Source organism: Lepus europaeus, chromosome 12 (assembly GCF_033115175.1).
Source record: "Lepus europaeus isolate LE1 chromosome 12, mLepTim1.pri, whole genome shotgun sequence".
NCBI lineage: Eukaryota > Metazoa > Chordata > Mammalia > Lagomorpha > Leporidae > Lepus > Lepus europaeus.
Window position 1 is genome coordinate 14,650,181 of NC_084838.1, and position 20,377 is coordinate 14,670,557.

Sequence of the window (20,377 nt, forward strand, 5' to 3'; positions counted from 1 at the left end):
TTTAAGAGGGGGAAAGCTTCCCTGGGAGGAAAACAGGAAAAATCCATTGAATTTATTGCATTCCAGTTTCCATGCTAATCCCAAGGATATAAGGATAGCTTAGAACCTAGGCCCTGTCCTTAGGATGCTCATCATCTAGGGGATAAAATAGAAATATCAACCACAGAATGACACAGAAGCACAAATAGAGGCATGATCGGGTTTCAGCAAGGTCCCAAAGAGAGGCAGTTTCACTCTCACCAATGCTCATTCCATCAAGAAAGCCCTCCAGAGAAGGGCACCGGTGGTGGATTTTCAAGAGAGAATAGGAATCTTCTTTTTACCTAGACACAGGAGAAATTTCAAAGAAGTTTAAAAACATGTAGATAATTATGAGATTTTTTGATGTGCTGAAGGGAAGAGCATAGAGGAGGTGTGGAGTTGCAAAGTGTCTGGAAACTAGACAGTGTAGAAGTAAAATGTCTCTTTAAATAACTTGGACCATATCTTTGAGGCAATGGGGAGAAAAAGACCATTTTGAACAGGGAAATGGAATCAAAAATATCTCTGGTGTAGCTGAAAGCAAAGCAGAAAAATGGTGATTACTTACAGTGCATTTCCAGACCCTAAGACCTGTAGAAAGAGGAAAAATTGGCATCTTCTTCAGTATCTTTGCTTCTTTTTCTGGTGGATGCTGGCTATGTCTCTGGGCTGGAAATAAATAGTTCTTTGTCAATGTACAGAATGGATGGAAAGATTGGAAGGCCAGTCAGGGGTCTATTGTAAGAGTTTAGGTACAAGTCGGTTCCTCATCTCAGTAGAACATAGTAGAGGTACCGGTGCCTAGTGGATTGGAATGCAAGTTCTGGAATTGGGTTGCAAGGATTTGGATTCTTCTGCTGCCTCACATGACTTTGAGTACATGCATAAATTTCTTGACCTTCTGGGTTCTGCTCCTCACTTTTTAACTAGCAACAAATGTCATATTTTTCTCCAGAACCTAAGTGAACCATGCACATTTTATCAAAATAATTTAGTGGTGTTCACTTTCTTGGCTTTTTTTTTTCATCTTTTGAATGAGAGGTATAAATTTCTGTATGTTGGAAGAGGCTCTTAGATCAGGACTGACCCCCTTTGCAGCATGAAGTTTTGTTGGAATTCAAGGCTGGTATGAGGAATGCTCTGAATGAGCATGAAGAGGCAGAGCACCCATAGTCTTCTAACTAACCACTTTAGTTTCCTTCCTTCCTTCCTTCCTTCCTTCCTTCCTTCCTTCCTTCCTTCCTTCCTTCCTTCCTTCCCTCCCTCCCTCCCTCCCTCCCTCTTTTCTTTCTTTCTTTCTTTCTTTCTTTCTTTCTTTCTTTCTTTCTTTCTTTCTTTCTTTCTTTCTCTCTCTCTCTCTCTCTCTCTCTCTCTCTCTTTCTTTCTTTCTTTCTTTCTTTCTTTCTTTCTTTCTTTCTTTCTTTCTTTTTTAGTGAATGATTGTTAACTCAGGCACAACCAGCACCTGCTTAAACACTCAGATATGTTTCCTGCCATCTTCCTTGAATTCGTGATTGCCATAGACAAACAGCAACTGTAGCTGTCCTTTTATTTAATCACCTAAAAGGTTTTCTGTAAAACAGTAGGGCCTTGCACAAGAAGTAGCAGAGCTCAGGAAAATTCTTTTCTTTTCAAATGGATCTACTAGAAACCTTTCAGCTGATTTCGTTAGTGAAATACTAGAAACATTAGGTCAAGGGTCACAGATTCTGATGAATAAATATAGAAATTTATATCCAAATGCAAACTTAAGTATTTTATTTATTAGCTCTGACTATTGAGAATAGATTAATTTTAGGGAAGAAATTCAGAGCCATTATCTCAACAGAAAACTTTATGAGCACCACATTTTGAGCACCTGTGTAATGCCAGTTCCTATCTTTGATATCCCTTTCTTCCTCCAGGTTCCTGAGCATGCCTCTGTGGTGACATCAGCCTTTTTTTTTTTTTTAATATTCATATGAAAGACAGAGAGGCACAGTGAGATAGAGCTCCCATATGCTTGTTCACTCCCCAAATGCATGCATCAGCCACAGCTGCTGGGGCTCAAACTTGATCTTCTATATGGGAGGCAGAATCCAATTATTTGAGCCATCAGTGCTGCCTCTCAATGTATTATCAGTAAGCTGAATCAGGAATGGAGCTGGAAATCAAACCAAGGCACTAAAATATGGGACATGGGCATCTTAACTTCTAAGTTGGACTCTCACTCCAAGATCAACATTTTCTTGTTTGTTTCAATATCCCCTGAAACATCTAGTTCAGTGGTTGGCATGTAGTAGTTGGGTTTTGATGATTCTGTGTTTGTTCTCACCCTAGTTGCACAACCTAGAATGCCTTTGTTGAAGGCACTTGTTTCTCTCTTTAGCTGGCCAATCCCTACCTGAATTATTAGATCCCAAGTCAAATCTCAGCTCCCCTGAGCTCTGTTTGAGTTTCAGGTTTCCTTCTTCACTCCAACAACTTGTTCAGGAATCTGATGAAACTTAATCTGTTATTTTCCAATTTGGGTTTTACAGATTCATATCCCTTGTCAGTTTATGGCCAAGGACATTTTCATATTTCTTTTTGATTACCAGTGGCTGGTAGAGAGTTCAAGATTCTATCTCAGTATCAGATCCTGTGCTTCTTTTATAATCAGTTCTAATTTGCTTTGCTTCTTATATTTTTATTTTTTCTTTTTATTCTAGGTCTATCCTTTGAGACATAAATATGCTAAAGCTTTTTCATATAAAAAAATTCCTCCATTTATGGTTGGCTTCCTGTTTGGTAGGGAGAAAGGAGAAAGTTGTCTACTGCTCTTTTGCTTTTTCCTTCATGACCAAGTACTCCACATTTTGTCTGCATTTACGTATGCCACATTCATGCCTTTATCCATTTCAGTGAATCTTCAGTTCTCATCAAGCTTTTGACAACTGTCACCTCCTATGTATTCTTAAGTCCAGCAGATGTTTTGAGTTTTTATCTTGTACCACTGCAGCTTTTAAAATTTGAGACGCTGCTGTTCTTAAACATCCTTGCTTCCCTGGCTTTGGTGATATTTTCTCTCATGGTTCTCCTCTTCCCTTTTGTGTAGTCTCTTCTCTCTTTACTTCATGAAATTCTCTTTCCTTCATGCTGCCTAAATACAAGGATGCTCATTTTTTTTTCTGTTACTCTTGACTCATTCATGCTCGCTGGTGCTCTCATCTACTCCCAGAGCTCTAACTGCCCTGTTCCATAGTGATTTACAAGTCTGTACCATCAGACCTGGCCTCTTTTTTGTGTGGACCCAAAGATTCAAAATCTTACTGGAAATCCTGGTTTGGATGTTCAACAGGTACCTCCAACTCAACATATCCCAGAAGAAAATTGTCACCACTCATTCTAAATCCACTCCTTTTTAAAAAAATTGTTGTGTTTATCATGAGTGATCACTTCATGTAGTAGATAGGAGTTAGGAGTCGTCATAGACACTTTCGTTGCCTTCCCTTCCCTACCCACTCACTGGATCTTGCTGATTTTCTGTCTCATTTGTTTCATTCTGTCTCAACTATAAAATCTCTCTTTCAGAAATACATAGCCTAGACTGTTGTGATATCTGCCTCCATTTTATCCTTACCCTTCTTGAAATCATTCAGTTACCTCCTGCATTTGGAGTAATCCAGCTAAAATGAAAATGTACCCAGAACTCCTCTGTTTAAAGACTCTCAGTAACACCTTAGGATCCTGTGGAGCCAATCCTAGCTATTGATTTGTACAATTCATTCATTCAGTAAATATAAATTTAGCATATACTGTGTGATCAGTACCAGACCCTGGACATACACAGAAGGGAAGAAGAATCTGCCTTCAAGAAACTTCCATTTTTTGTGTAAAGATCTGATTATAAAGCAAATGAGCTTGTGTAGCTCTCGCGTCATCTCCTCCCACTCTTTGACTCAAAATTTCCACTGCAGAAACTGTGAAAGGTTTGTAGATATTATATCCACACCATACTCCTTCATTCCCTTTCACATAATTCTCTTATTGGCTTGAAATGCAGGGCCGGCTTTCTGATACCTCTCAAATGCCTCCTTGTCTTATTATGACATTATATTGAAATTACCTGATTCCGTGTCTATCTTATATTCTGGATTGTGAGAGCTAATTAAAATAAAACATGGACTCAATAAATATTCTTATTTGTCAAAATTTGCCATGCTCTGCAGAATAAACACTCCAAAATATTTACTTTTCTTCCTTTTTTGAAAGATATCCTGCAGAGATTGCTGATAATTTGGGGAGAAAACTCAGAAGTCAGGAATTTAGATCTTCTTGTTTCTAAATGTGGCTCAGATAAAATATTTATGAAGAAAATTTGCTATATTTAACTTATGCTTTTTTATTTTTAAAAAAGCACTTAAGATCAAAAAATAAATACAGATTTCAATTTTTTTAAACTTTTATTTAATTAATATAAATTTCCAAAGTATAGCTTAAGGATTACAATGGCTTCCCCCCCCCCCCATAACTTCCCTCCCACCCACAACCCTCCCCGTTCCCGCTCCCTCTCCCCTTCCATTCACATCAAGATTCATTTTCAATTCTCTTTATATACAGAAGATCAGTTTAGCATATATTAAGTAAGATTTCAACAGTTTGCACCCACATAGAAACACAAAGTGAAAAATACTGTTTGAGTACTAGTTATACCATTAAATCACAATGTACAGCACATTAAGGACAGAGATCCTACATGAGGAGTAAGTGCACAGTGACTCCTGTTGTTGACTTAACAAATTGACACTCTTGTTTATGGTGTCAGTAATCACCCTAGGCTATTGTCATGAGTTGCCAAGGCTATGGAAGCCTTTTGAGTTCACCGACTCTGATCATATTTAGACAAGGTCGTAGTCAAAGTGGAAGTTCTCTCCTCCCTTCAGAGAAAGATACCTCCTTCTTTGATGACCTGTTCATTCCACTGGGATCTCACTTGCAGAGACCTTTCATTTAGGTTTTGTTGTTGTTGTTGTTGTTTTTTTTTTTTTTTTTTTTTTTTTGCCAGAGTGCCTTGGCTTTCCATGCCTGAAATACTCTCATGGGCTTTTCAGCTGGATCCACATGCCTTAAGGGCTGATTCTGAGGCCAGAGTGCTGTTTAGGACATCTGCCATTCTATGAGTCTGCTGTGTATCTCGCTTCCCATATTGGATCGTTCTCTCCCTTTTTTATTCTATCGGTTAGTATTTGCAGACACTAGTCTTGTTTATGTGATCCCTTTGACTCTTAGTCCTATCATTTTGATCAATTGTGAACAGAAATTGATCACTCGGACTAGTGAGATGGCATTGGTACATGCCACCTTGATGGGATTGAATTGGAATCCCCAGGCACGTTTCTAACTCTGCCGTTTGGGGCAAGTCAGCTTGAGCATGTCCCTAATTGTACATCTCTTCCCTCTCTTATTCCCACTCTTATATTTAACAGCGATCACTTTTCAGTTAAGTTTCAACACTTAAGAATAACTGTGTATTGATTACAGAATTCAACCAAAAGTATTAAGTAGAACAAACAAAAAAATTACTAAGAGGGATAACATATTAAGTTGTTCATCAACAGTCAGGGCAAGGGCTGATCAAGTCACCATTTCTCATAGTGTTCATTTCACTTTAACAGGTTTCCTTTTTGGTGCTCAGTTAGTTGTCACCAGTCAGGAAGAACATATGATATTTGTCCCTTTGGGACTGGCTTATTTCACTCAGCATAATGTTTTCCAGATTCCTAACAGGAATCACTTTTCAGTTAAAATTTAAACACCTAAGAATAATTGTGTGTCAATTACAGAATTCAACCAATAGTACTATAACAAAAAAAAATACTAAAATCGATAAAGTATTACATTGTACATCAAAGTCAGGACAAGAGCTGATCAAGTCACTGTTTCTCATAGTGCCCATTTCACTTCAACAGGTTTCCCCTTTGGTGCTCAGTTAGTTGTTGCCGATCAGGGAGAACATATGATATTTGTCTCTTTGGGACTGGCTTAATTCACTCAGCATAATGTTTTCCAGATTCCTCCATCTTGTTGCAAATGACGGGGTTTCATTGTTTTTGACTGCTGTATAGTATTCTATAGAGTATATGTCCCATAATTTCTTTATCCGGTCTACTGTTGATGGGCATTTGGGTTGGTTCCAGGTCTTAGCTATTGTGAATTGAGCTGCAATAAACATTAATGTGCAGATAGCTTTTTTGTTTGCCAATTTAATTTCCTTTGGGTAAATTCCAAGGAGTGATATGGCTGGGTTGTATGGTAGGGTTATATTCAGGTTTCTGAGGAATCTCAGACTGACTTCCATAGTGGCTTAACCAGTTTGCATTAACACCAACAGTAGGTTAGTGTCCTTTTTTCCCCATATCCTCTCCAGCATCTATTGTTGGTAGATTTCTGAATGTGAGCTATCTAACCGGGGTGAGGTGAATCTCATTGTGGTTTTGATTTGCATTTCCCTGATTTCTAATGATCTTGAACATTTTTTCATGTGTCTGTTGGCCATTTGGATTTCCTCTTTTGAAAAATGTCTATGGAGGTCTTTGGCCCATCGCTTAAGTGGGTTGTTTGTTTTGTTGTGGAGTTTCTTGATTTCTTTGTAGATTCTGGTTATCAACCTTTTATCTGTTGCGTAGTTTGCAATTTTTTTTTCCCATTCTTTTGGTTGCCTCTTCACTCTCCTGACTGTTTCTTTTGAAGTACAGAAACTTCTCAATTTGATGCAATCCCGATAGTTAATTTTGGCTTTGACTGCCTGTGCCTCCAGGGTCTTTTCTAGGAAGTCTTTGCCAGTACCTATATCTTGCAGCGTTTCTCCAATGCTCTCTAATAATTTGATGGTATCAGGTCATAGATTTAAGTCTTTAATCCATGTTGAGTGAATTATTGTGTAAGGTGAAAGGTCTTGCTTCATGATTCTGCACATGGAAATCCAATTTTCCCAGCACCATTTATTGAATAGACTGTCCTTACTCCAGGTCTTGTTTTTGGATCCTTGATCAAATATAAGTTGGCTGTAGATGTTTGGATTGATTTCTGGTGTTTCTATTCTTTTCCATTGGTATCCATCTGTTTCTGTGCCAGTACCATGCTGTTTTGATAACAACTGCCCTGTAGTATGTCCTGAAATCTGGTATTGTGATGCCTCCGGCTTTGTTTTTGTTGTACAAGATTGCTTTGGCTATTCGAGGTCTTCTGTGTCTCCATATGAATTTCAGCATCATTTTTTCCAGATCTGAGAAGAAGGTCTTCGGTATCTTGATTGGTATTGCATTGAATGTATAAATTGCTTTTGGGAGAATGGACATTTTGATGATACTGATTCTTCCAATCCATGAGCATCGAAGATTTTTCCATGTTTTCGTATCCTCTTCTATTTCTTTCTTTAAGGCTTTGTAATTTTCATCATAGAGATCTTTAACATCCTTGGTTAAGTTTATTCCAAGGTATTTGATTGTTTTTGTAGCTATTGTGAATGGGATTGATCTTAGAAGTTCTTCCTCAGCCATGGCGTTGCCTGTGTATACAAAGGCTGTTGATTTTTGTGCATTGATTTTATATCCTGCTACTTTGCCAAACTCTTCTATGAGTTCCAATAGTCTCTTAGTATAGTTCTTTGGGTCCCTTACATAAAGAATCATATCATCTGCAAAGAGGGATAGTTTGAGTTCTTCCTTCCCAATTTGTATCCCTTTAATTTTTTTTTCTTGCCTAATAGCTCTGGCTAAGACTTCCAGAACTATGTTGAAGAGCAGTGGTGAGAGTGGGCATCCCTGTCTGGTACCAGATCTCAGTGGAAATGCTTCCAACTTTTCCCCATTCAATAGATTTCATTGAACTTCTCTAGATTCAACATTTCAAGAAGTTGTACAACTCAAGCTGACTTCTGTGCCATTCTCTTAGTTAACATTCTTATAGTTGATTTGTGGTAGTTTGTTGTTGTCATAACACAAAACTATAGCTAGGAATAATGTGGTTTTTTGTCTTTATGTAGTGAAACCTTTTGTCATAGAACTTAGAAATGATTTAGTTTGAAGTTAAATTCTACCATGTTTGAATAATGTTACACAGGGAAAATAACAATTTTTAGAAGAGTCTCATTTTCATCACCTGCAAATTAGAAATAATGCTTTCTGTCTCATAGGATTTTTCTGTGGATTTAGTTTTATGGATCATGAAAATGACTTGTATCTAGTGTGTACTAGGTGCTCCATAGTTTTTCACCACTCTTACTAATGTATTTGAAACATAATTTGATGCATAGCTTATTATAAATTTGGAAAATGAGGACAAACATTTCAAAGAGAGTGAATGGCTTAAGCAAAGGCACTGAGACATGAAAATTTATAGAGTGTTTATAGAGAATCTGGAGAACAGGGTCGTTCATCTGGGAGTTGAGGGGTAGGAGTAGGAAAAGGATCAGACTCATTGCTGAATATAAGACTAAGGGAGTAAGGGGATCAATAGAGGGATGATTGTGTCTATTTTCATAGGGGAATGTCATGGCCATATTAAGAAAAAAGACTGTCATCTTATGATTTCATGATTGCTTGTAGCCCTTGTCTATACCCCTGTGGAACAGCATTTTTTCTCCTTTTTATTTGTTGCACATTATGGTTAGTGGTAAGTTAAGCCTGTGATTATAATATGAATTGAATTATATTATTAAAAAATTAAAGGAGAAAAAAATACAGGAAGGAAAAGGATTAAGGGAGGGAAGAGAGGACTAGAAGGGAAGTATGTTTATCTTCTTAGAATTGTATCTATGAAATACAGGAAGCCTGTTCTCTTTATATTAATAAAAATTTTAAAAATAAAAAAGAAAGACATCTCTGGCAACAAGTACTTAGGATGGAGGTACAGATACATAAAATAGGTAGACCCATGGAAAGGTAGTTATGCTAACCCAAGGAGCAGTCAGGTATTATTTATTTTTGTTTGTTTTTGTTTTATTTACTTTTTTCTTTTTTTTTTTCAAGTTCTAAATCTATTTACAGATATCAAGAATGGACAAGCTCAGAAAAGAAATGTCTCTAGGTAACATGTATAAAGGGAAGGGAGAAGTATAGTATCTCTCTGAAGTTAATAGAAAAGACAGGAGAAGAATAAGACTGGGAAGGAAGTGGATGATTTTCAACAAAGTTGACAGGGTGTGGAGATGATAGCAGTACAAGAACAGTTGACTAAGTTGGAGGTGGAAGGTAGGACATGTCCCAAGCCTCTCACAGGCATGATTTAGGAGAATGCTTGGTTCAGTTGGAAGGGGAGATCTAGGAGAAGACAAATTTGAGAGGGTTATCATAGATTTAGTTTGGTATATTTTGGGTTGGAGAATCCCGTGGGAATTTTTAGAGATGCTGATTAAATGTTTAAAAGTAATATTACCAAATATGTAGTAATGAACATTCATTCTGGTAGTTTCTAGACAGTTGTACAATAAACACACATAATAGTCAGTAAAAATATTTGACCATATACCTTCCTATAAATATGTGTATGTGAATTCCTTACAATATATCACCTCCAACAGCTAACATTTCAATTCCACAGTGCTCAATATGTACTCAGAGCAGGGGAAAGCATTAATAATAGAAGATGTAAATCCAGATTTTAATTATCCATCTTGAGCCATTTTGTCCAATTCTTGACAAATCTGATTAGATCTCACTGCTTTGATTTAATGTTGTAGTGTTGCTTATCCTCTGCTGTTTTTCTGTTCACATTGCCTTGAATTACTATGATTACTACAAACCACTGTTTCTGTACAAGAGTCTTTTTAGGCGACTTGCTTCTTTTGTGAGAATTGGTTTAGTTAAAATCAAATAATACAATCTTATACTACTTACCACTAGGCACATATAAACATCGGGGTCACACAAACCTGGAAACATTCAAAGGAAGGAACCCAGCGTCTGGAAGCACTAGGGCTCCTCTCTTCATGCCAGGACCTTCGATTATTTGGGATTGTCTGATATGATTGGAAAAATGCAATTAAAAAAGCTTAGTTTGGTGCAAATAAATTTTGAAGTCTGAGTATAGTTGGTCCATGATAAACATTTTTCATGTATTACTTGAAGACTTCTCATATTCACAAATTTCAAAACCAGCTTGTTCCAAAATAAACTTCTCTTTTAATTCCACTTTTCACAAGCATTTTGAAGTCCTCTTATGTTTGTCCTGAGTCTTGTAAATGGATAGTAGCAACTCTAGAAATTCTAATATTTTTTCTTGCCTGTATGCCTAGTTGGTAAATTCTGATTGGACTTTCATGAACATTTGCATTGAGTTGGGCAATTAGTTAAGTGTTTTAATTCATGAATTCTTCACTGTGGCCAGACAGGGTGTGTTGGGGTAAGAGCAGAGAAGTACAAACAGGGGCAAGTGTTATGACACAGCAGGTTAAGCCTCTGCTTGGAATATCCATATCCCATATCAGAGTGATGAGTCAAGTCCCAGCGTCTCTGCTTCTGATCCAGCTTCTTGCTAATGTGTGCCCTAAGAGACAGCCGGTGATGGCTCAAGTACTTGGGTTACTGCTACCCATGAAAGAAACCTGGATGAACTTCCTGGCTCCTGCCTTCAGGCTGATTCAGTGCTTTCTGTTGCTGGTATTTAGGGTGTGAACCTGTAGATGAAAGATATCTCTCTCTCTCTCTGTCTCTTTCTCTCTTTCCACCTTTCAAGTATATGAAAATAAATACATAAATAAACACTTAAGAAAAAGAAACCATTTGATGCTCTTCTGTTATTTTAATTTACTCTTGTGTCCTATTTACCCTGATATTTGGGCAAAACTTAAGGTAAGACTGTACTGTTTTCAGATTGCTTTTTAAAAAAGATTTATTTATTTATTTGAGAGACAGAGTTACTGACAGAAAGAGAGAGAGAGAGAAGTCTTCCATCTGCTGGTTTGCTCCCCAAATGACTGCAAAGGTCAGAGCTGGGCTCATCCAAGCCAGGACCCAGGAGCTTCTTTGGGGTCTCCCATGTGGGTTCAAGGGCCCAAGCACTTGAGCCATCTTCCCAGGCCATTAGCAGAGAGCTGGATCAGAAGTGGAGTAGCTGGGACTCAAACCTAGTGCCCATATGGAATGCTGGTGCCTCAAGTGGAGGCTTAACATACTATGCCACAGCACCAGCCCCTGGCCCCCAAAATACTTTTAAAAGTTTCCTGTTTGCCTCTGTTTTCCACACATAGTTTTTGTTCAGTAATTAACTTGTTCAGTACTTCATATGACAACAAATGTATCATATTTTATTTAAAGTGAAAACTTCACTCTTTCTCCAAATTCCCTTTTTTCCCTGGGTTAGGATTTTACCATATCTTCTCCATCTTGCTAATCTTGACCTCTGACTTCTTCAAGGCACAGTTTGCTTACGGAGGTAAAAAGATTCTTTGAATAATTTGTACTTTTTGTAAATTGCACTTTGATGATCTATAGTTTTGAGAGCTGTTCAGTGCCATCCTCTTTTTACAGAATTTGGTGATGAGGGGGAGGCTTCATTGGAGTGGCTCTTCTCTAGAATCTGTGACTAATGATTCCTTGGAAATAGGAAAGTGCATCTCTTTTCAGCTGTTTGTCTCCCACTCACTCCTTGCATCCTTGGTGAATGGTGGGACCATACATATTTCCTTTGGCTGGGATCCCTTCCCTCTCCTTTTGCTGGGGTCCCTTCCCCCTCCACTCCTTTTTCTGGAATCTTGGGCAACTTTACCTGGATTTCTCTTGCATGTGGCCACCTCTGATGCATGCAGGTGCAGGGGGCAATTCCTTTTATCCATGAGTCAGGCAGTTAATTCCCAAGCGCAACCCCTGATCTGCTACCAGGTTTCAGCCTGCATCCCCTTTTTAGATTCTCTAGTGTGAGTTGGGCAACAATGTACCGTGGTCCCCCAACCTCCAGGAAACACTTACCATGTTTTTTTTTATTTTTATTTATTTGAAAGGTAGAATTACAGGGAGAGAGAGGGAGTGAGATATATAGAGAGATCTTCCATTAGCTGGTTCACTCCCCAAATGGCCACAATGCCTGGGGCTGGGTCAGGCTGAAGCCAGGAGATTGTTCTGAATCTCCCACATGGGTGCAAGCGCCCAGACCCTTGGGCCATCCTCCACTGCTTTCCCAGGTACATTAGCAGGGAGCTGGATTGGAAATGGGGCAGCCGGGGCTTGAACTGGTGCCCATATGCAGTGCTGGTGTCAAAGGCAGCAGTTTAATCTGTTATGTCCCAGTTCAGGCACTGAGTGGTTGTTGAAACTTGAGATGAGGGGCTTCTAGCTCTCACTCTCCCCCGGATGACTTTTGGAACAGGGCAGGGGACTCAGTTTTATGTTTCCATTCCATTTCTAGTCCCAACATCTTACCTTTTTATGTTGTGATATTAATTGAGATATTAATAATCACAAAAAAAATTTTTTGCTCTTTGTTTTCTCGTAAATTCTTTATGGTGGTTGTACACTTTCCTCTTTGGAATATAGTACCCATAACTTTTGGCTTTAATTACAACCAAGACTAAAATAGTTACATTTTAAAAATTCTATTTAATCCTGCATGAACTCCAAGAAGTGTTCATCCCTTAATTGCCTGCATTTTGTAGGTGAGAAAGCTGGGGCAGAGAGATGTATTAACATGTCCAGGTCCCCAGCTTTGTAGGTCTGTGTGTCTGTTCAAAGGTCTGATTTGGAAATCCAGGCACAGAAGTTGAAGCCTACATGAGATGGTTGGGTTGACCCAGGTTCAAGAGGTAGGTAGTGTGCGTTGTACTTCAGATCCAGTCATCCGTCCAGCTGGGACCTCCAGGGTAGGGTGCGAAGAGTCCCAGAATATGGGCCATGGCCCAGCAGTGCATGGGGAAATCTTCAGCAGGTGAGCTTGGTAACGGTGCTGCTGGAAGGCAATTCTCTCTCATTTCTTTCTCTTCCTGAGTGTGCATTTTGGATGTAAATAATTTACAATGTTAACAATTAGAGAATGCCTTCTCTGTGGGATGAACCCAATTCCCTTGATGATGCTGCAGGCTTATATATAACATGGTTCAGCCAAGAGCCCCGCGTGACAGCCTGTGTTGTCCAGAGCACAGCACAGCAGCAGGCCTGTGACTCACTAGAGTTCACAGGGGTTCAAGGGCACTGCTAGGAATAGAAACAATCTCTTTTTCAAAGGCTCCAAACTGCAGAAGCAGGATATTCCCTTTGTGAATCTTTTGGAAGAATCACAGTTTGGAAATGCATGGTGGAAGCTACCCAAGGTTGTCTCTAGAATCTTGGAGCTGTATTATTTGTGGTATGTTTATTGTTGTGTGTTGATTGATTTTGGATGTAGGAGGCAAATGCATAGTGGGTCATCCAGTGAGCTGTAAGTGATGATGGGTTGGTTCCCACTGCTAATGGAAGTATGGGGATGGATGAATGACACCTTCCTGAGCAGTGTCATAAAACATAAAGGTTCAATCTAGCCTCAAATGCCCAATAGAAATAGAATCCCAGCTACATGTGTAATTTCAGTTTCTAGCAGGCACATTAAAATAATTGAAAAGAAACAGGTGGAATTTATTTTAATATATTTTAGCAACTCATATTTAACCCGATATACCCCAAATGGTAGTATTTCAAAATATACTCATTATAAAATAATGAGATATTTTATATTCTATCATTCCTACTAAATCTTTTTTGTACCATGTATGTTTATGCTATTTCATTTGTGATTATGATACATAATGCATTGGCATAGACATAATTAATGTTTATAAAAATACATTTTTACAGGATCTGGTCACTCTGTAGATTAAAAACAATATTGATTATTCACAAGGAAGGACCATTCTATTCATCTTGGTCTCTACCCTTCATTCTTCCATCATTGATAGAGCCATGTCTGAGTTTTTGAAAATTTCAATGTCTGTGAACACTCAAATCTGGAACAACTGGATATCTTATGTATAAGCAGTGCAGAGAGTAGTATGAGATGAGTGATGAGAATTGGTTGGAGGTCAGAAAATGTTTTCTTTTGTAGTCCAGTGTCATAATGGGCCAAGACAGATGTGGATGAGAGTCTTTTCCAGCACTTCTTAGAGCTGTGAGTCAAGGCAGGGGTTGCAATCACTTCTTTAAACCTAGAGAAAAAGTTCATAAGTACCACATCCAGAAATAATACTGTGATACATGCTGCTAGGAGTGATTTTTCAGATTTCCACTTCTAGTTTACCCTCATAAAGGCTATGGGTGTTTATTTATTTTAACGATTTATTTATTTGGGAGGCATAGTTATAGATAGAAGAGGTCTTCTGTCCACTGGCTTACTCCCTAAATGGCTGCAGCAGCCAGAACTGCACCAATCTGAAGCCAGGAGCCAGGAATCTCTTCCAGATCTCTCACCTGGGTGCAGGGGCCTGAGGACTTGGGCCATCTTCCACTGCTTTCTCAGGCCATAGTAGAGAGCTGGATCAGAAGTGGAGCAGCCGGTACTCAAACTAGTGCCCATATGGGATGCTGGGACTGCAGGCAGTGGCCTTACATGCTATGCCATCAGGCCAACTCCTATTTTCTAATTAGAGAATTTTTTGATTTGGTCTTGCCACATTTAAAGTGCTTGGTAGCCAAATGGGCTGGTGGCTCCCCCTTTGAACAGTGTGACCCCCAATTCTAAGGCTGTCATTTGGTAGCTGTATGATATTGCGCCAGTTACATAATGTTTTTGAACCTCAGTTTCCCCTCCTCTCCATGTGTGAAGTAGGCACCATAATCCCTTCTCACAATATTGCCACGAGGTCACATGTATAAAGCAATCATTTCAGTTCCTGACGCATAGTATATGTTCATTTAATGCGGAATTCCTTCCTCTAATTGACTTTCACAGCAACTAAACAGTGAGATCCCCATGGGTGACGGAAATATTATCTGACCTCTGACTGCATCTGAATATAAACTTATGCTGACCCTCTGTCATTCCCTTTCTTTCACTGACATTTCTTTATCCCTGGGGCATCTGCAATACTCGTTTCTTCATTTCCTTCAGGCTTTGCCCAGAAGCCCCTTGAGGAGAACACCTTGTATAGATCCTAAACACCTCATATAAAAAAAAACAATTCTCACTTCAATCTTGTAGACTTGCTTTGATTTTCTTTAAAGCACTGTGCACCACCACACAGAGTTACTGGTTATTTGTTTACTGCCTGTACAATAGAAAGTAACCTCCTTAAGGGTTCAGGTGACCCTGTCCAGTACTGCGTCCCCAGCTTCTAGAACAGTACCTGATGATTGGCAGATGCCCAATAAACAGCAGTCATGTGACCTTTATATGATCTATTGGTGCTACTGTGGTTTTGTTTATAGAATGGGGCCCACAGAGTCTGCAATCATATTTTATATCACAGCATCTAGGTAAAAAACATCCTAGTTTTTGTCCTAGTCCAACAAAATATCCATTCCTATTAAAATATACTTTATAGAAACTTTCATATTCATATTTAGTGCTCTGTGGGCTATTAGGTTAGACTAAGTCAAGGAAGTATTTCCTGACTTCTTCTGTCTAGCATTCATCACTACTTGCTGAAATGTACTTTGTATCACAGACCCCAACAACAATGCAGATTCAGAGCCACATATACCCACTGCCGTGCCGAGACAACAGGGCAGGATGAAAGCTCTACCCCACAAACTAGGAGATAAGAATCTAACTCAATCCACCACTCAGCTCATGATCTATAAAAAAGATTGAATTAGAACAGAATTTTTTCAATTTTGCACCAGTGCTGGGTGGATCCAATATTTTTTGTTGTGAGAGGCTGTCATATACCTTGTAGGATATTTCAAAGTGTCTCTGGCCTGTATGCATTAACTACTAAAGTCACCCCTAAGTTGTGGCAACCAAAGATACTCCATGCAGGGCAAAATGATTCTCACTTGGGAAACAGTGGATCAGATCTTTCAATTTTCAGCTAATATCTAGGACTGATAGCTGAAGTGTCACTCTCTTATTCAGACATGCACACACACACACACACTGCTGCTGCTCCACATATAGCCTCCTTCCACTTTTGAAATCTGCAATCCTTGCAAGCAGTCTAACAGCTAAGCATTCTCACAGGCTCCCACCTGCACCCACTCACAGCAGAAGCCATGTAGAAGGGCTATATAGGAGACATGCTGCGATTTCAGAGTGTTGTAGCGCACTGCTGCGCTCCCTGAACAATTGCCTCCACCCCCTGCCTGCCACTCCGGTGGGCTCTGGCAGACGGTCTTGGCAGCTGTGGCTGTTACAGTCTGCGTTCAACATGTTCAGCTTTGTTTTAGGCTCTGAACGAAACTTCGGGCCACAGCTCTTGCCAGCCCACTACTCTGCTCACGTGCCTCTCCCCTTTGCCCTGACAGCTGGGACTTGCATCTCATGATAAAATGATGCAATTGGGCAATAGAGGGAAATATCCAATTGGGCAGAAATCTACAGTCTTTTCTTTTTGACTTTTTTTTTCTTTTTAGCTTTATTTTTCTCCCATATACAGCTGGAAGAGTAGACAAATAAGGTTTCTTATTTAATCACGTGTAGCTATGGTCTTACAGTTGAAAAAATGTTTGTGTCATCATCATATTTTAAAGGGCATACATAAAAATCAGAGACTTAGTGAGGGGACAAGTCTGTCCAGAGCACAATATGGACTTAGAAATAAGTGCACAACAAGATAATAAGTGTTAACACACAGATGAAATATGAGTAATGAGAGCTTGGAGTAAGGAACAACTATCATGGAAGTGGCTTTGAGGACATAACCACAGCTGGCAACTGAAGGGTAGACAGGCCTTGACCAGGCAGCAGGGAGCATGTGAACACAAACGGACCCTAACAGGGAATAAGTTAACAACATCATTGTCAACGTGTGTCATCCTTATCATCATTCCTGCCCTTTATCCACCACTTACTCTGTGTCGGGCACGGGTGAGAATGCTTTATATAAATTATGTCGTTTAGTTGTCACAGCAGTTCTATGCTAATGGTAGTGCTGCTGCAAACCACATTTTGTGGGTAAGAAAACTAAGACTCAGAGAGGTTAAAATAACTTGCAGGAAATGGTACTGTATATAACTGATGGAACCTGATTCAAAGCTGCCTTCAACATAGAATAAGATAAGCTCTGGGGGAGACAGTAGGGTGTTAAGCAAGTGGGTAGAGTGATAATGACATGATACAAACAAATTTGGAAATATCCCAAAGGCAGGGTATGGTCTTGTGGTTTCTCTTTTATCCTACCCACAAGAGATCTCTATCTAAGCTCTCTTATTCTCGAGCCTTTCTCCAACATAGCACCACTTTTCTGTGATCCCACCCAATAACCAGGGTGGACAAAGCTCCACCTAACTCTTCGTCCTTTGCTTTACCTTGAATACCAGGGAAACTCCAGGTTCAGAGGCACTGACAGATGAATTCTATGGTCACATTTCCTTGGCTTTGAACTCTAAATCTCTAAGATATCCAGTCCACAGAGGCATGATAATAACCCATCATAAGACTTTGCATTAATCTGATTGTGCAACAACAAAGTGTGCACTCAGTGGATACATATCTGTATGAGAGGAGAAGAGAAAGGATTTCTTGTTTATTGAGTCTCCATTATAAGAGGAAGCCTATTTGTGTAGTTGGCAGGTGGGACAGATACCTGTTCTGTCTCCATATCCTTTACTGGCTGTACAAGACTCTTTTTTTCTGACTTAATTCATTTCATTTATTTCAACAATATGCCTTGAACATCTCTGATGTGCCAAGTCCCATGATATAGGTATTAAAGTTTATCCTCACTTTTATAGAGGAGAAAACTTCATCTGTAAGAGATTATGCAGTTTGTACAAGTCCACATTACAAGTGAACATCCAAGCAGGAATGTGGACCTAGATCTCTATATATCCTCTGCTTTTTTTCTAAATATTTATTTATGTAATTCTTATTTGAAAGGCAGAGAGAGAGAGAGAGAGAGAGAGAGAGAGAGATCTTTTGTCTGCTTCTTTACTCCTCAAATGCCTTCAGCAGTCAGAGCTGGGCTAGGCTGAAACCAGGAGTCTGGAACTCCATCCGAGTCTCACGTGCAGGTGGCAGAAGACTCAAGTACCTGAATCACCATTTGCTGCTTTCCAGGATGTTTGATTAGGAAGCTAGATTGAAAGTGGAGGAGCCAGAACTCAAAGTAGCCCTCTGATATGAGATATGGTTGTCCCACCTGGCAGCTTAACCAACTGCGCCATAACACCTGCCTCAAAATCTCTGCTTCTAAGTAAAAGCAGTAGAAAGTTTTGTTTAAGATGCCAGTATTGTGGCACAGTGAGTTCATTGCTTGCAAATCTTAAACACTGTACTGTCAGAGTATTATTATAAGGATATATTAATAATATTTTTAAATTTTCCTTTGTCTCTCCTTCCCCCTACCTCCTTCTTTCTCTGTTTCCTTCTTTCTTTCTCTTCTATACTTTTCTCTACAGGACTCCACAGAATGGAGCAAGAATGAGAGGAAAAAGGCCGGCAGAAAAGCATGAACTGGAGGTTTGTTGAGCTCCTCTACTTCCTGTTTGTATGGGGCCGTATCTCAGTGCAGCCCTCCCACCAGGAACCAGCTGGGACAGACCAACATGTCTCCAAGGAATTTGATTGGCTTATTTCAGACAGGGGGCCTTTCCACCACTCCAGGAGCTACCTATCCTTTGTGGAAAGACACCGTCAAGGATTTACAACCAGATATAAAATATACAGGTAAGATGTGGGCTAAGGTAGCTCTTGCCTTTCATTCCTGTAGAGCTGTGCGGGATCAGGCATTGGTATGGCCCCTGCTCTGTAGAAAAGTGCCTGGGTCAACAGAGTGTACCCCTGCTACCAGATGTTTTCACTTACTTATTTACTTTGCATAAAAAATTAACAATGGTAAGGAAAAGATCAAATAGCTAATATTTATTGAGTACTCACTGTGTGCTGGGCATGGTGCTTGATACTTATTACACATTATCTTTTTTCAATCTTATAATAACCTTTGAATGTAGGTATTATTTATTTTCTCCACTTGACAAATTGGGTAACCTAATCTCAGCTAGGTTAACTAATTTATCTAATGTCACACAGTCACCAGGTGGTAAGACTGGGATTCAAACCCTGTGTTATCCATTTTCATAGTCATGATAATTCCAATAACTATATCAGATGTCGTTAGAAATACTATTAAGGCACCCCGTATCCCATTTACGCATTTGGGAAAAAGTATGGACATTCAATGAATGAACAACCTTTTCTTCAGCAGTTCTTAATTGGTTCTTGGCTAATTGTAATCTTACTCAATCAAAAAACCGCTTGATCCCAAACCCTTTCTTTGAAAGCATCTTAGTTTCTTTCTTTTCGTTCCATTTCCTAAACATCTCCTTAATATATTTAAAGCTTTCTACACTTATCTTTCTTTAACTTTAACCAATTTGAAATTAGAATATATTCTTGTATTTCTTTCTTGTCTAACTGGGAACTCTTTGAGGGAAGCGCTTATATATAATTCATGTCTGAGTCCCCAGGGTAATTTTTTGCTCTACTTTGTTGTCATAAGTACACAATAAGTGCTGTGACTTAAATGAATTGGAGAATGCAAAGCAAAAAATTTCTCTGAAGATACGATCGTTGTCTCAAGGAAGAAAGGGCAAATCCTAGCACTTCTGGATCAGTTAAAATAAGTGAACCAGAAAGCATGGTGCTGTAAGGAAACCTGGCCTGCAGCCAAGAAGATACAAGTTAAGATCTTATATTATGTAAATAGTTGGAATGAAAATGTGAATGTCTCCATTTCACATTTTGTGGTATTGCAGACTAGGGGTGAGTGGATCCTGAAATGTCTGACAGCTGCAAATGTTTATGATTTTATATGGAATATGCAAATCCTAGTCAGGAGTGGGCCCACTGATGACTGAGGTCTTAAAATGATTCAGTCTATACAGGAATTAATGGGAGAATATTCTTTGAACCTTGAAGAATGGTAAATAATCAGAGTTACTGGAGAAGGGTGTCTCTGGGCATGATGAACTGTAGGAACAAAAATGAAATATGAATATAGGGTGTTTGAGACAAGCAAAAAAACCTACAAGGGTGAGATATATGAGGGCATTTTTTGTCTCAAAATACAAAAATATCAAAATTTCAAACATATAATTATTGATTCAAAGGGCTGCTCCTTGGAAGAACTATTTCTAAGTCACTCAAAAATAATAGCTATCTAGTTAATTTTAAATTTGGAGGCTTAAAATATTTTCTGGCAGTCTACAGCTACCGCTGTTTGTGCTTATGAATAAACCAAATATGTGTATTAATTGACTACTTGACCAAATGAAGC

At 39.0% G+C, this 20,377-nt stretch overlaps 1 protein-coding gene across 1 annotated transcript in view; it reads left to right on the top strand.

The window, feature by feature from the left end:
• Window positions 1-18,550: 18,550 nt before the first annotated feature.
• The window catches only part of BRINP1 (BMP/retinoic acid inducible neural specific 1), a 156,988-nt gene continuing 155,161 nt past the window's right edge, over window positions 18,551-20,377 (top strand). Inside the window, exon 1 of the mRNA XM_062206914.1 lies at window positions 18,551-18,768. Coding sequence (XP_062062898.1) covers window positions 18,551-18,768 — 218 coding nt within the window. The remainder of the gene's footprint in view (window positions 18,769-20,377) is intronic.